This window comes from Lissotriton helveticus, chromosome 2_1, assembly GCF_964261635.1.
Source record: "Lissotriton helveticus chromosome 2_1, aLisHel1.1, whole genome shotgun sequence".
Lineage (NCBI taxonomy): Eukaryota > Metazoa > Chordata > Amphibia > Caudata > Salamandridae > Lissotriton > Lissotriton helveticus.
This window is the reverse complement of record NC_136059.1, coordinates 1,309,559,394-1,309,575,778: the sequence shown is the minus strand read 5'-3', so window position 1 is coordinate 1,309,575,778 and position 16,385 is coordinate 1,309,559,394. Positions and strand designations below refer to the sequence as shown.

Sequence of the window (16,385 nt, the reverse complement as noted above, 5' to 3'; positions counted from 1 at the left end):
AAAATCAAGCAATGAAGACAGGGAAACATACAAATGTCAGAAATGAATCAGACTGAGATACTGTAAGATTTGAAAACTGGTGCAAACAACTGAGGTGGCTGACCCATAATTACATGAAATTATGAAAATGTCACATATAGCCATCTGAAACCTTGGCAGTTATTGGCAGACTGGCCTGTACCCTCACCTTGGAGAATGCCTGACCAAGAGTTAATGAACGCCTTTGCCTCACTTATGCTTCAGTCCTTCTGAAACATACAGATGGATTCAGGAGCAGAAATCGAAGCTGTCAGCCGGCAGGGCCCATTCAGCTGTATCCTTACTTAACAAGCATTGAAAATGGAATAGGTCTCGCCTATGATTAAGTTAAAGCCATTTGCTTTGCTAATGGTATTGTATTCTAGCTTTGCATTATTTAGTGTATATTTGTGATATGTTGTAGTTGTATGTAGTTAGAATTGTTTTGTTAGATGTGTAGTAGTTTAAAGCATAGCGTTAGTAGGAAAAGAGCAGTGTTTTCGATTTGGGAGGTGAATGAATAGAAGAATAGTATGTGTTAATTTCGTATAGTGAGGGTTACAATAGCATGAGGCGGACGAAAGAGGCGAGAGCAAATATATGCACATATCACAAATATACACTAAATATTGCCAAGCTAGAATACAATACCATTAACAAAGCAAATGGCTTTTTTGTATTTGTATCCAGAGCGCAGCGCCCGCTTTAGGGACACCGGGCTCTGTTTATTTATTTATATTTAACTTTCATGTTGAGCGTGGCTTTCACTTCTGGGACACCGCGCTCTGTTTATTATTATTTTTTCAACTTTAATAGTGAGCGCGGTGCACGCTTCAAGGACACCGCGCTCAGTGTTAAAGTAAAAAAAAAACTAAAAAAAAAGGAGAGCACGGTGTCCTTGAAGCGGCCCGCGCTCAGTTTTAAACTAAAATCATTTGCAATAGGTCTCACATTTACGCGAGTTTAGGCTATTTCCATTGTAAATGACAATACCTTTTATTTTTTAAAAAAAAACAAAAATAGGCATTGTCATTTACAATGTCAATAGCTTAAACTCGTGTAAATGCGAAACCTATTGCATTGCAAATGCTTGTTTCTTTTTCTTTTTAATGATTTATTTACATTATCAGGAGAAATACATTAACCGCTCATTTGTTAAAATTAACATGCAAACGTGATAGTGTTTGTTTGTATTAACAGGCCAATGTTTACATGGACAGTGTCTTGAAGCCACGCCAAGACGTGAAGCTCAGAAAGCAGGAAGAACATTTTTTCCGCATGACAGGACAAACCTGGAAGTTAACAGAAGGTCAGCGGCTTGGAGTAAGTGAGAATGAAGTGTATAATTCCTATAATTCTCTTGAAAATGTTGATACAAGGGTAAGAGGACAAGCTTTTGTATTGTTTTTAGGTTGAGCATTCGAGACCTCTTGTATATACTTTAGTATATACTTATATGTGTATGTACTTTGTGGGCTCTGGAGATCAGCTCTAGGACGTGTCTGCTTCCGCTTAGGGACTTTGTTTTCTGGCAACTGCCTCTATTTAACTTTCTTGATAGAAAACGACCAGCAGAGGTCAGTAAAATACCAGAATCACTTTAGCATTCTCTAGGTTCCAATCCATAGAAATTGTCTTCCTTGAGCACCCGTAGACAATAATATTTTTATCAAATCTTGTATTTTCAGTTATATGACCACCGAAGGCCCTGCTTTTATATTGAAAACAGAGCTTTGGGCTATACCATTTCCCACTGAAAGGCAACATTTCTCTCCATGTGTTCCCATACCTGGCGGGTCACGTAGTCTGGTGCTTACTTTCCCTCCATGTTAAAGAACAGTAGATGTTTCTGCACCCAGGCTAATGTGCTGAATAGCTAAATACATATAAGGTCCCAAGGGCGAGACCAATTGCATTGCAAATGCTTGTTTCAGTTAGCAATAGTATTTGATTAGTAAAGTAAAACAGTGCCATTGAGCGGTTTTTGCTAATAGATTTGAAGTATTCCCTGGTGTTGAATTGGAAAGAGAAATCTTCAAGCACTTTACCTCACCAGCACCAGTCAATCAGCACCAGCCGTGGAATCCTTGACATCACTCTTCGAAGTGGTGCAACAACTCCATAAGTGACACCCATGGCAGGGATGTTAGCACCTTTGTCCACAGCACCTGAGATCCAGAGTTTAAAAAAAAAATAATAATTCTCTCTTAGGTTATTATGTCGCTTTGGAGCCTTCAAAGTTTAAACATGCGGTTGCTTTGTGGGACAGACCACATGAGCATCATATATGGTGCCAGCTCTGGATATGACACAGAGATTTGAACCCAAAGCCATGAGAGAGGGTAAGAGAGAGAAACTAGGCGGCTTGTCTATCCACCACCAGGAGATGAGTTGATAACCCATTTGACGTGAGTCTTTTTTACATCAGACTAGAAATTTTAAGAAAAGCACTTCCAGTCCTCGTCTTCTCTCAATCACAACATAAATGTTATAATGAGGCCTTGTGATTTGATTTCTTAACTCGACCTAAGTAACAGTGTGCATGCCTCCTCTGTTAAAGTGAAAACCAAGGTCTTCCCGGTGTGGGGATGTAAAATGACACAGTATAGTCGGAAATGTTTTTTTATTGGGGACAATTTGGTTCTACAAGCATTGAATTCCTCTTGCATAGTAACTGGAAACGCCCTCACTCTTCGTAAGGTGGGAGTGACCTGTTTAATGGTCACAGGAGTCCATTTCTGCTGTCATTCGTGTGTGACAGCATTTAATTTTACAAGTGCCCTCCAGGCTAGCTGATGATTATTCCATGAGAATGGGAAAATCCATTTGGCAAGCCGAGCTGGGCTAGTGCTCGCGTGGTGGAACTGCCCTCACCCTTATAAGTTAGTTTCATAAACAGTCTCATAATTTCAAACTAGACAATGACTTTTTCTTTTCTCAACTGTGCCTTCCCCCACAAAAGCAATATTTAATCTCGAAGGTCAGCGGCACTCTGGTGATGAAAAAAGTGTAAGCTTTTTGTCATGATAGAAGTAGATTAACTTAGACAGTTTTTCCTGACGCTTATAAAATGAGGGTGTGCTCTCAATCATTCTCCAGATAGCTCTCATTCAATTTCCATCACCCATCCACAGAGCTTAAACATTGTGATTAATAAAAGGTTAATTCTGTTGTAGAAAGAAGCTAGCAAGTTGGTGTAAAATTGGCTCCTTTGAATAAAGATGAATAGGCTGTGTAGGTTGCACAAATTGTGGTTTATTCTTCAGGAGAAATGTGGCAGCCATCCAACTGATTAGAGCTCCTCATCCTCTCACACCAATGCTAATGCCTTCCCACCAACATTTTACCATTAACATTCCATTCCAATTTGTAAAGCTAAATCCAATGATACCACACAAGCACTTCAAGAGTACTGTGCTACTCAAGTTATTTCTTAGGCTCCCAAGAAAATGGCCAGATTGTGAAACTGTGCTTACTGAACAAAATGACGGGGAAGTAAAACATTTTAAACTTGTGATAGCTCTGATACTGCAGTTACTAGGGCCATAGGTCTGACTAATACCTTTTGTTAGACTTGGCCCTCTGTGCAGGATAATCACCAACATTTTGCCTTCATCCTCCTGTTTACTCAACCCATGTTTATTGGCTTTTAGGACTGTATTCACTTTATTACTGCTAACCAGTGCTAAAGTGCAGGTGCTCGCTCCTTTAATTACAGTAAAATTGCCTTACACTCAATTGGCACATTTAATTTACTTGTAAGTCTCTAGTAAAGCAGTACTTCATGTGCCCAGGGCCAGGCACATCTTATGGATGTTGGGGGCCCTGGGCCGAATGGATTTTGGGGGCCCGTGTTCAAAATAGCTTTGAATTTATGATCCAGTTTTAGCACTTTTATGCCCTCTTTTGCCAGGTCACTGCCATGCATAGGCACCCTTGTCCAAATTATCAATGTGTTTATGTGAGAAGTTGGCCTGATGTATGATGTTCACTATTCTAGTGAGCACCTTGTATCAGTCCAAACAATCCCTTATGGTGGCGGTTGTAAAGTCAACCTTATAGACAAGCTATCCTAATGGTAGCATGGTCTAAGCAGTCTTAGGCCTAAATCAAGAGGGCATGTGAAGCCAGCTGTTTTACCATATGCAGTCCTGTAATATCAAATGAAAAGACACCACACAAGTTGTATATTATAAAAATATATGTATTTATTACTAGAATAATCCTCTGTACTCTTTGAGTCCAGAGGCACAAGCGTTTAAACAAAAGCACAGTTAAACATACACAAGTTGCACAATTATGGATAGGGCCGGTGGCCACTCAAACCATATACTAAATAAGTGGTATAAGAACCACTTCTCGAACAATGGTAAGGCCTAGGGCCTTTGGAATCGCTGGGACTACACTGGACTAACAGCAGTTAGGACGGGAGTAGCCCGCGGGAATCGTGTGCAGCGCTAAAAGCACACGCATGCACCAATGCAAAGTAAATGGTGCGTAAAAGTTATAAAGTTACTGTATTGGAAGTCTTCCGACTGGAATAGAATTATGCCACTTTAAACTAGGACACTAGAGGTGTAAACCACTACAGGAGCACCGATGTTAGATCGTTACCTCACCCACAGGAAGCGGGTGCATAGGTGCCAAAGGGTGTCGGGTTTCGTCGTGGAGTTCTATGGAGCCTGGAGATGAAGATGCTGCAGGCGGCCAGGACAGAAGAGTCCGGTTGGATCCAAGGGTGGATCGAAGATGTAGAGTACCTGAAAGCAGAGGGGACAGAGTCTGGGTCACTAGCCAGTGACCAGGATGGAACCAGGAAGGAACCAGGCGATGTCGGGCGCAATCAGGTGGTTGTCGTGAAGCTTGTCTCCGCTGCCACGTGGGCTCTGGGGCATCGACGATGACCTGGGGTGGAACACGGACTCACCCACGAAGGCTCACGCTGTTGGCGGTGTCGGCTTCCGGATCGGAGTCAACAGGCCTTGGCAAAGGCAACCCACACAGGATGTGAAGATCGCTTCTTACTCGGACCAGCAAGGTCAGAGCGGTGGCAGGGAGCAAGGGCCAGTCTGGAGCAACCAGACTAGCAGAGTAGTTTCAAAGATTCGTCGTCGTAGAGGCTACTAGCCAACGGGCAAGTGACCGGACAGACGCGTCGAGCAGGAAAATGCAAAAGGGCCCCACGCAGCACTCGGTGAGTGTGGAGGGGTGCTCTTCGGTGCATGAGCTGCTCGGGGCTGGGGCTTCTCAAACCCCAATGCACAGCTTCAAGGGTACCTCGGGGGCTGCACGGTCAGCACTTCGCAGTCTTTTCAAGATGGCCGGTCCCACGTCTCACGTCGCCTCCACGGGTCTCAGCTTTGCTGTGGCTGTGGATCGGGCTGTTGGATGTCTGGGAATCCGGTTCTTGTCGATCTCTGTCGCTCGAGCTCCGGCGGGAGCTGCAACAAAGCAAACCGTTGGGCGCTGGATGGTGCCTGTTTGCACAGGGTGGTCACTCCTTGACCACAAGGGAGATTCTTCAGTCTTCCACGTGGAGTGGGATGTCGAAGGGTCCAGCGTTCTGTATCAAAGTTTCAGTTAGGATAAATCTAATGTCTAGGGACACAGCTCCTACCTTTATTCCAAATCAAGGGGCTAGATTACCTGCTAGGTCCCTCCTATGGGTGGGACCCAGGAAGGGGGTGGTTATACCCCTTTCCCTTTGTCCAGTTTCGCGCCAGAGCTGGGGCTGGAGTGCCCCAGGACCGGTTTGAACTGGGCTATGCATGGGACACCTTGTGTGCCCCAGGCAGTGTCTAGTTTCACTCGCCCTGCCTGCCTCAATCCACTATCTCCTGTCAGGGGTGGTGTAGCACCTCCCTGTGACAGGAAACCCTTTGTCCAAGCCTCCCCTGCCAGGTTTCGGTCAGCAGCAGGAGGCCAGACTTGTGTCGGTGGGAGCAGCATCCATTTTGTGATGCTGGGGCTCTGGTTAGTTTTAACCGCTTTTACTGTTACCCACATGTCTTAGCCCTCTAGAAGGGTGGAATGCTACCCCCGTCGCCAGAACTGGCGAGGGGGTAGTATTCCAAAGTGTATGACACCTTACACAACATGTTTTGATAAAGCCAAACCAAAGTTAGCAATAACCGCGAGGATTATAATGCACTTAAGAGTATATGGTATGGCAGTATCCCAGAACAGCTATAAGGAAATGGTTCCGAAAGCTGCAGAAAGGCTCAGCTCATGCTAGAGCACCATCTCACATAAAACCAAGCACTCTGCCTCCAGGATTGCTAAGACCTGCCATAGGAGTGACTTATAGGTGTATATGTGTCCAGATATAGGTTTAGATATAGGTATACTATATCTAAGCAAGGGGTGATTACACGACCTTGCCCCAGCTGAGTGATCAGCCAGTTGTGTCTGTTTGGATGGCCAGCCAGGAGCGGCAAAAGATATGCTGCAGCCCCTGGTAGGCCTTGGATGCACCTATGCCCTGGGTACCTATAGTACACTGTACAGGGGCTCATAAGGTGATCCAATACCCAAATGGTGATGTACCTAAAGTACATGGTGTTGAATTTAGAGAGAGAACAGCAGGCTGTGGGTCTGATTAGCAGGCCCACAGCCACATTAAGTCGAAAACCAGTGAAGCAAAAAATTTTAAATTGGGGTGACCATAGGAAAGCAGACCCTACTCTCCTACAGTTTACATCTAATATATAGGGATAGTGACATAGTTCAGGCTTCAATAGCAAGGTGAACCCCAATTAATTCTACTCAACTACTCCGGATAGGGTACCCAAGACAATTCAGGCACTTGGAGAATGAATGTTCTCCTCGGTTAGCCTGGAATTGAGATCGGCCAATGCTATCGAAATCTTTCCAGTGGTTCCTAAAGACCTTAGGGGCCTCTCTGGCTCAGATAATGCATGATGTCTGGCATGCAGCCAAATATGTATTTTGGGCTGCCTTGATAATACTGATTGCCTGAGAAGGGTAGTTGGCAGTAGCATTGTGCTCTGTCACCATGCTTGCATGCCTTCCACAGGATTTACTGGAGATGAATAACCCTCTCTCCTGAGTATGCCCTTTGACAACACAGGTCATTTTGGTGAAAAAACGTATCCTACCCTGGAACATTTTCAACACATTGAGGACATGGCTCGCTCCCTAGGTCTCTTGGCCCCTGCAAAGCAGTTACCACATCAGTTTTGAAAAATCAGGGGCTACTCTTGGGGCTGGCGTTTAGACAGCCAGTAACCCCAACTGTTGCAGTTGTCACCTCAGTCTTTTTGACATCGGTCTGGCTGTCAATGTGCAGGCCAGCAGGGACAGTGGTCCTCCCAGGTTTCTTCTCCTGTTGCAGCAGACACTAGGTGGGCACCATCCCGTGGGGAGGGGGGGAAGGGGGGGGGGCATGATTCAGTATTTCTTCCAAAAAGCTGATCCATCATATCTGATGGATGGATCATAATCATTGTTTATTACGATTATGTTATAACCTTTCTGGTTGCTCTAACAAACGTACCACCCACATTTGCCCAACTTTCAGAGGAGCACCACTCCATTCTCTTTCAGAAGGTGCAGGGGTTGCGCTCCAAAAGTACTATCAAGTGGGTAAACATGTTTGTTATTCTTGCAGTTTGGTTTTGTCCGAAAAAAGAACAGAGGCCTCTGGCCTTTATTGAACCTTCGTCACCTGAAAGCAAGGTATCGAGTACTGTTTCATTTTAGGCCTGGGATCAGGGGAAGGCAAAACCTATCCAGGGCTCGAAAAATCCACTTGCTCACTCACTGTTGCTATTTTTAGGGTCTACTCACCCTTTCTGGGGTGTTGAAAATCCTCTAACTTCAGGGAAGACAAACTGACTTTTGACCTCTGTCTCTGAAAGCAGAGCAAATGTGACAAGATAACATGATTTAAAGTGAAAGAGCAATACAAATGTCATTAAATCTTATTACCTTGTCACATTTGCCGCCTTTCAGACACAGAGGTCAAAGGTCAGCTTATCTTATTACATTTATTTTTCTTTCTGTGACTTAAATTAGAGAATTTTGTAAAGTGAACTGTGTGACAATTGAACTGTACAAAGCATGTTAAATGAAAGGCTGTAAGATGTCAGGCTTTTTTCTAACACAACACTGAAATAGCTAAGCAAACTGTTAAAACATTTCAAATATATTTCACTAGTTATAAAGACCCATTTTTGTAATCCTGTAGTAAAAACTATTTGTATAGGATCAAAACAAATTAGAACACTTTACTTGTTGAAGTGCAATTTTTTTTAAATATTTTTGCTGAAACCCAATTTCTAAAAATTGATTATGCGCTATTATCAGTAAAACTACATGGTAGTGGTTAGTGGGAAAGTTGTGTGGCCATTTCAATTGAAAATATGCTATCTAACAATGACAATGCACTACCACATCATGCTTTGGTAATATCTTTATGAAAAGTGAGTTTTTAAACATGAACTGGGAATTATTACTTCTCCTGCCAGATGACAATACTATTAGTGAACTAAGAGGCAAACCAGGAATCATGTGTACCCTATATATAGGTTTGATTCTTGTTATACACAGAGCAAACATTTAGTCTAATAAATAAAAAGATGTTTTTTTGAACAGCAGAAATAGTGAACTTGCATATTTGAAGGTGCTCTCTTATTTGATAATAAAGAAAAAGGCGGCTCCATTAGACAAAGTATTTGCCTAGGATCACACAATTTGAGACCAGTTCATGGGTCAAGTACATTACGGTTAGGTAGAGTAGATTATTAAAGTTACTAGACCTGCAGGGCTAGTAACATTTTTATGTTTTTCGAGCCCTGCTATAAACTAAAAACCGTATCCCTCATTACCTGTATTATTTGTACAGTAACTCAAAGTCCCTAGTGGTCTGACCAAAAACAAACTCAAACAAATAAGCACAGTTACATATATATGTTTTTCTATTTCCATTAACATAGGCACTTTAGTACTTTTTGATCACATATCCACGATATTGTTTTCACAATTCACATAATCATCAATCTTTACTGTTTCTTATTTGTGTACGAGAAAAACATAATTACAAAACGTTCACCTATTCTCCATTAAAACCTTTTATAAAGCAAATTATTACAAAGATTTTTTTCCATGTATTTCTAATTATTTTCTCCCCATCCTGCAAACCACTCACTCATACGCACACAAAAAACTCATGAAGTTCAGACTTGTGTGGCTCTATTTAAGGATGTCACTGGAGATGCTAACTTGCCTGATTCTAACTTTTTTAATCTTTTATTTTTTATTTTAAATGTCTGAAAGATGACCTGCAAGATGGATTGGCAACAGTGCCCAGAACAGTTTACTTTCACGAATATATTTAGTACTCCAAAGTGACTGAAAACCAGAATAGGTCAAGGCACAACCTGCCCCCAAGCCCCTTACTATGCCATCTTACAGGGCACTGCTGCTCAAAACGTCTGACACTGAGGGCTAATGTACCTGGCACCTGTACCACATGCCCCAAAGGTTCCAATAAACAAGTGTGGACAAGAAAACCCTGCTTTTTGTACTGCCCATGCCTTTTTCTGGGTTTATCCTTCTTCAGACATTCCTAATTTTTTATGAGAGTATTCCATGTTCCGGTCTTGATTCACTGTGGTGCCTCCAACACGTCTCTATGTATGTCATGTGAACTCAGCATTACAGTATACCCACGGTGAAAAAAACACTATGCACATGTTGTGGAATCCGGTGTCAGAATATCTGTTCCCTCTGGTTTAGTTACCGAGCAAACATGGCACTTTCACCTGACTATGTATCCAGGCATAATGAAATGATGGTATTTGACCTGGTAGTCCCAGTGGTCCTAGATACGTTTTGGTAATTGTTACATAATATGTTTATCAATTGAACAGCCATATCCATGTCCCTATGATTCAGATATCTGTCATTGAATCTGCCTCTACCACGGTGTGAGAAAGTGCCCTCATTCTGCATGGTTGCCCCCACTTTTTGCTGAATTGCTTATGTGCTTTGACTGAATGTGCCGTGGGCTCCTGCTAATCAGATACCCAGAGCCTATGTTCTTTCCCTGGAAACCTCAGCATGGGCTGAGGTTGAACTGAAAACCCATGCAGCAATGCTGGACATCCCTGAACTGGCGTATGTAAAAATAAGAGCACAGAGCAAGAGGCAGGGCGAAAGAGAAGTGTTGGAGCCTGAAAGTATGGCCCAACCTTACAAGAGAAAAGTGGATCATGCCACTAGGTACCCTGAAGCAATACCCCTTAGGACTACTACAGCTCCTGCAGTAGCCAAGGCCCTCATTGGTGTCTTCACCAGAGAAGGGTTTCCTAAGGAGGTGGTTTCAGACAGAGGTTCCAACTTCATGTCTGCGTACCTAAAACACATGTGGAAAGAGTGTGGAGTGCAGTACACGTTTACTACACCCTATCACCCACAAACCAATGGCCTTGTTGAGAGATTCAACAAAACTTTGAAAGGCATGATTATGGGGCTCCCTAAAAAACTCAAAATGAGATGGGATGTCCTCTTACCCTGCTTGCTTTTCGCTTACAGAGAAGTGCCACAGAAGGGAGTAGGGTTTTCCCCCTTCGAACTCCTGTTTAGCCATCATGCGAGGGGACCACTTTGTCTTGTAAAAGAGGGTGGGGAGAAGCCTCTCCAATAACCCAAACAAGATATTGTGGACTATGTGCTTGGCCTTAGGTCCAGAATGGCTGAGTAAATTGAAAAGGCATCCAAACATATTGAGGGCAGCCAGGAGCTTCAGAAGTACTAGTTTGACTAAAAAGCTGCACTGGTTGAATTTCAATCTGGGCAAAAGTGGTGGGTGTTGGAGCCAGTGGCACCAAGGGCACTATAGGACAGATGGAGTGGCCGTTACCCTATCCTAGAAAAAAAGAGTGAGGTCATCTACTTGGTTGACGTGGGCACACGTAGGACACCCAAAAGGGTTATCCATGTGAACGGCCTGAAGCTCTACCATGACAGGGCTGACATCACCATGCTGATGGTGACTGATGAGGATCAAGAGACAGAGAGTGAACCTCTCCCTGACCTCATCTCATACAGCCCCAAAGATGGGTCAGTGGATGGAGTTGTCTTTTCAGACACCCTCTCTGCCCAACAGCAGACTGATTGCAAGCAAGTCTTGCAGCAGTATGCTAAGCTCTTTTCCTTGACCCCTGGTCAGACAAACTGGTGTACCCATGATGCAGACACTGGTGACAGTTCCCCTGTCATGAAACAAATCTATCAACAGTCTGATCAAGTCAAGGAAAGAGTCAAAGCTGAAGTCAGCAAGATGCGGGAGTTAGGGGTTATTGTACCCTCTGAGAACCCCTGGGCCAGCCCAGTGGTTCTAGTCCCCAAGCCTCATCCACAGGGTGGAAAGAGAGAAATGAGGTTCTGTGTGGACTATAGACGGCTCTTCTCTGTCACCAAGACAGATGCTCACCCTATCCCAAGAGCAGATGAGTTGATAGACAAATTGGGTGCAGCCAAATTTCTAAGTACCTTTGACTTAACTGCAGGGTACTGGCAAATTGGCACGGCCCCCAGAGCAAAAGAAAAGACAGCATTCTCCACACTTGATGTGCACAATCAGTTCACTGTAATGCCCTTTGGTTTAAAGAATGTCTTTGCCACCTTCCAGAGTTTGGTGAATCAAGTCCTTGCTGGATTGAGGTCCTTTAGTTCAGCTTATCTAGATGATATTGCTGTTGTTAGCTTCACCTGGCAGAATCACCTGATCCACCTTGGAAAGTTTTTAAATGCCCTGCCAACTGCAGGCCTAATTGACAAGGCATCCAAATTCCAGATAGGGCAGGGAACTGTGGTATACTTGTGCCACCTTGTTAAGTTTATGTATTTCTTTATTTATAAAGTTTTATATAGCGCGAACAAGATCCAGAGGGATATCAGAGCGCTTTACAATAGGACGAAGGAAGGACATAAATACACAATTGCCAACAAGTAGGGGTAAAAAAAGACAAAAACAGGATTAATCACAGATTCCAGGACAATTGCACCATGGAGGGTAATACAAAAAAAACAAGTATAAACAGGCAATGAAGGGGGTCACAGTCAGCGGCAAAGAGGAGCAGTAACAAATGATGGTACAACGGACGTAGGAAACAGTGTCTTCGAGCCGATGAGCCTAGCCCAATTAGGGTAAGAATCTATTCATAAGGAATCTTTTGGCTTCCAATTTGAACGCCGTCATTGTGTAGATTCTGAGTACCTCCGGTGGAAGAGAGTTCCATATCTTTGCATGTTTTTAATTTGGAAAGCAGCTGCAAACAAAACCAGTTTCGTACACTGTGTATTGGTCAAAGATATCACCTAAAGGCTGTATGAAGCCGCCCCCCCTCCACAACCATATACCTTTAATGTCTACATATCCTAATGTTTCTAATGCTAGGTGCCAGACCTCCCTCGCCCTTTGACTGGCCGGGGCAGTGCTATGAACATTACGTTTGTCAGATTTTCAATATTTATCTTCTAAAACATGGTACTTTCCCACAGTCTCCCTCACACAAAACAGATGCCTCCGAAGATTTGACCCAAATCTGTGTTCTCCCACGTCATCCAAATGTGGGGGTATTAGACATGTGAGGGTTTTCCACTGTTGTGACCAGGAGTCGACACTGTAGACTCTAGGAAATGTTTTTATGTGGGATATTTCCATGGGGGCCGTCCGCAGCATTTGGATGCAGTGTCGGCCAGCATGCAAGGGAACTACCAAACTCAGACATTTGTAAGAAACAAAAGAAAAAGGATGATGTGACTTGCATGAATCATACCATGTTCTCCTAGCCAGAATACCCTGCAAATGTCAAATTATGGGAAAATAAAATTGCAATTTGTAAAGTTTCTTTGACATAAAACTCCACACTTTCAGGCAAATGGCAAACATCCTACCATCCAGTGATCCCACACTTCTTGTTATAAAAATACTGACCAATATCTGTGAGTGAGAGTACAGGACAGGCACAGGCCAAAATTTAAACCATGTGAACATCACATTGACTTCACAGGGTCACCTATTGACCTGTTTGTGTCAGTTACAATCGGCCTAACCACACAAGGTACTATTTTAGTGGTAGTATTGAAGAGTGCGGGTTTGCTGTTTTCTACAAATTCCAGAACCTCTTATCACAGAAATGTGAAGAAATTCTTTTTTTTTTTTAAAGTTTGAACTATGCATGGCAAAATGGTCATGCCCATGCATGTCACACCACCCAGGACTCTTCCTCATGTCCAGTATTAAGAAATGTCTTGGGCTGGTAGATTTCCCTTGGGCGCGGACAACCCGAGGCCCAAACATTTGTTTCTGTTCTCCAGTGAGGAGGCGGGCTCTGGTCCATGCTCCTCACTTGGACTCCGAAATGAGAATGTCTCTGCGCCTCAATGAGGAAAAGGAAGCGGTCTGGTTTTTTTCAGAGGATAAGCAAAAAATCCAAACAACATCTGGGCTCCTTGCTGAGGCACAGACGTGAATGTGTTCCTGCAGCCTAGTATTCCTGCTAGGGCAACATGATGTGTGCCTGCGCTAAAGAAGGAGCCAAACACTATGTGGGTGTTTTCTTACAATGTGAAAAAAAACAAAAAACATCTGACCCCTTGAAGGGGAGCAGATGTGTGCTTGTGTTGCTGTGCCCCAATAAGGGCAGGTACAACAGTTACAGCCCAAGATCCAGGCCATCCTGGACTGGGCAGCTCCAAAAATCCAGACCCAAGTCAGGGCATTCCTTGGCTTGACTGGGTACTACAGGAGGTTTGTGAAGGGATATGGGTCCATTGTGGCTCCCCTCACAGAATTCACCTCCAAGAAAATACCCAAAAACGTAAACTGGACAGTTAGTTGTCAAAAGGCTTTTGACACCCTGAAAGAGGCTATTTGCTCAACACCAACCCATGCCAACGCAGTTGGACTTTCCAGGTTCTTCCACTTAGAAAATGAAGACTCTCTAGGGAAAGGTTAGTCTCATCCTCTTTCGTTTGGGGGGGGGGGGGAATGTTGTGTGAGAAAGAGCCCTCTGTCTGCATGGTTGCCCCCACTTTTTGCTGAATTGCTGATGTACTGTGAGTGTGCCCAGGGCTCCTGCTAATCAGGTACCCAGGGCCTATGTTCTTTCCCTAAAACTAAGCGAAGCCTAAACCCAATTGGCATTTGTGGCCAAAGGTCAGCCCCTGGTAAATGGTACCACAGGTACCCAGGGCACTGTGACCAGAGAAGGCTTCAAAGGTTGCAGCACTTATTGTGCCACTCTTAGAGGTCCTGTACCCTAACACTCACACACTGCCTTTGCAGGCTGCGTGTCTTGGTGCAGAACAAAGTGAAGAGTCGACATGGCACACATCCCTGTGTGCCATGCCTACAATCCACTGCCCTGGCATAGGTCAGTCACCCCTCTAGCTGGGTGCACTATACCAGTGGTGAGGGTACAGGTGCTGAGCCCTGTACCCCTACAGTGTCTACGTCCATTTTTAGACATTGTAAGTGCAGTGCTGCTGTTAATAGTATATGGTGCTGGGAGCTTGTCATTACGAACTCCACAGCACCATAATGGCTACACTGAAAACTGAAAAGTTTGGTATCAAACTTCTCAGCACATTAAACCCACACTGATGCCAGTGTGGGATTTAATGAAAAATGCACACAGAGGGCATCTTAGAGATGCCCCCTGAAAACTAACCTACCACTAGTGTCCAGGCTGAGTGGCTGCTTTCAGCTGCCACTACCAGACATCTTTCTGGACCCCTGGGTCGAGAGCCTGCTGCTCTCTGGGGCCTGAAACAATACATATCCTGGGACGAGGTGCCAAGCCTCCCCCTCAGGATGGGCAGGGTTCACGAAGGGGAAGCTTAAAAGGCATGCGGCCTTTGTGAGCTTCCCCAGGCCCATTGCTGCTCTCAGCAACTGGTCCCCACTGGTTCTGACCCCACTTTGGGCGCGAGAACCAGCGGTAAAAACAAGTGAGGAAGAGCGGTGTGCCCACCTCTGCCAACTCCACACCTCAGGTGAGGAGGCGAGGTAAAGCGCAACTCTCAGTCCATGCCATCTTGAAGATGGGGGGACTCAGCCAACCAGGGACAGGCGCATGCCCCCCTCCCACTGGAGGGTGGCGTAATAGGGGTTTACCCACCCCAGGGAAGGGACCCATTGGTCCCTGCCTTTTAACTACCTGTAACACCCCTAAATCTAGTATTTAGGGGCACCCCTGAACCTTGTTTCCTCAGACAAAAACCTGCAAGAAGAAGGACCGAACAGCTGTGCAGCAGCTAACAAGAGGAAGACGGCCACTGACTTCGCCCCAGCCCTTCCGCCCTTTCTCCACCTCGAACCTGCTCCTGCGAAATCCCGGTTTGTCCTGCTGCCAGCAACCTCAAAAACCCTGGAGGACCTGCCTGCCCTCAACTCCAAAGATGTTGTCTCCCCTGAACACCGAATTTGTTCATCTGCAACCTCTGGCCTTGGCAGGAAACCGCACCACTCTGCGCCCTACCGTCCACGGCCCGAGCTCGAGTGGGCAAACACCACGGGGAGGTCCCCCCCGGCAATCCTGACCCGAGATCCTGCGACCCCTGACCTACCTCAAGCCTCCAGCCGACGCCTGCAGTCTAAATCCAGAAGACCCCCCTAACCGCAAACAGGAGCTAGTAGGAAGGTCCGACCCCAAGAGGCAGCCCTGCACCTGATGCCCCACGGCCTTGTGTGCCCAAGCCGACGGTGCCTAACCAACCCCTAACTTCCCAACTTACCTCTTGAAGTGGTGGTCGCACCCAGAAGACCTTTGTCTCCCTGCTTGCAGTGCTTTTGCAAACCGGAGGTTCTCCATTGAAAACAACAGGGCATCTGACATTGAAACAGCACCCTGCACCCGCCCCCCCAGTGCTGCTGAGGGTGCACCTTTGGTGTTAATTTGTTTTCCCATTTCCCCTGAGCTAAAGTCCAGGAGCTTTGCTCCCACAACTGAGGTACTGGGTTTTTAAGAACCGGCACAGAACCGGTAACCCAGCGGTGCCAGGGAATCAACACCCAGAGACCTCGGGTTCTCATGATCCAGACCTACAGAAACTTCAGAGTCTTCTAGGTGAAGTCAAAGATTAGTTTATTGGCTGCAACCAAGGTAACAGGTGTCCTAGAAGTACAATACGGGTATGTTCTCAGGAGACTGCACACTTTCATGAAGTCAGGCTTCTCTTCTTATACACAGTTTTGGGCCTCGGGCAAAACATTCTTGGTTGTAAAGTAAATAGTTAACATGTTTCCAGTACAAAGAAAAAGCAGAGTCATGATGACATGTCCATATTTCACTTCGTGCTGCCGACAACAAATCATTTGGCAAGGCCCAACATTT

The 16,385-nt window shown here is 44.9% G+C and overlaps 1 protein-coding gene across 1 annotated transcript in view; it reads left to right on the top strand.

Annotated features, from left to right (window-relative positions):
- Window positions 1–16,385, top strand: part of UBXN8 (UBX domain protein 8) — a 222,784-nt gene that overhangs the window by 179,845 nt on the left and 26,554 nt on the right. Inside the window, exon 4 of the mRNA XM_078677839.1 lies at window positions 1,219–1,398. Within this exon, the coding sequence (XP_078533965.1) occupies window positions 1,219–1,398 (180 nt within the window). The remainder of the gene's footprint in view (window positions 1–1,218; window positions 1,399–16,385) is intronic.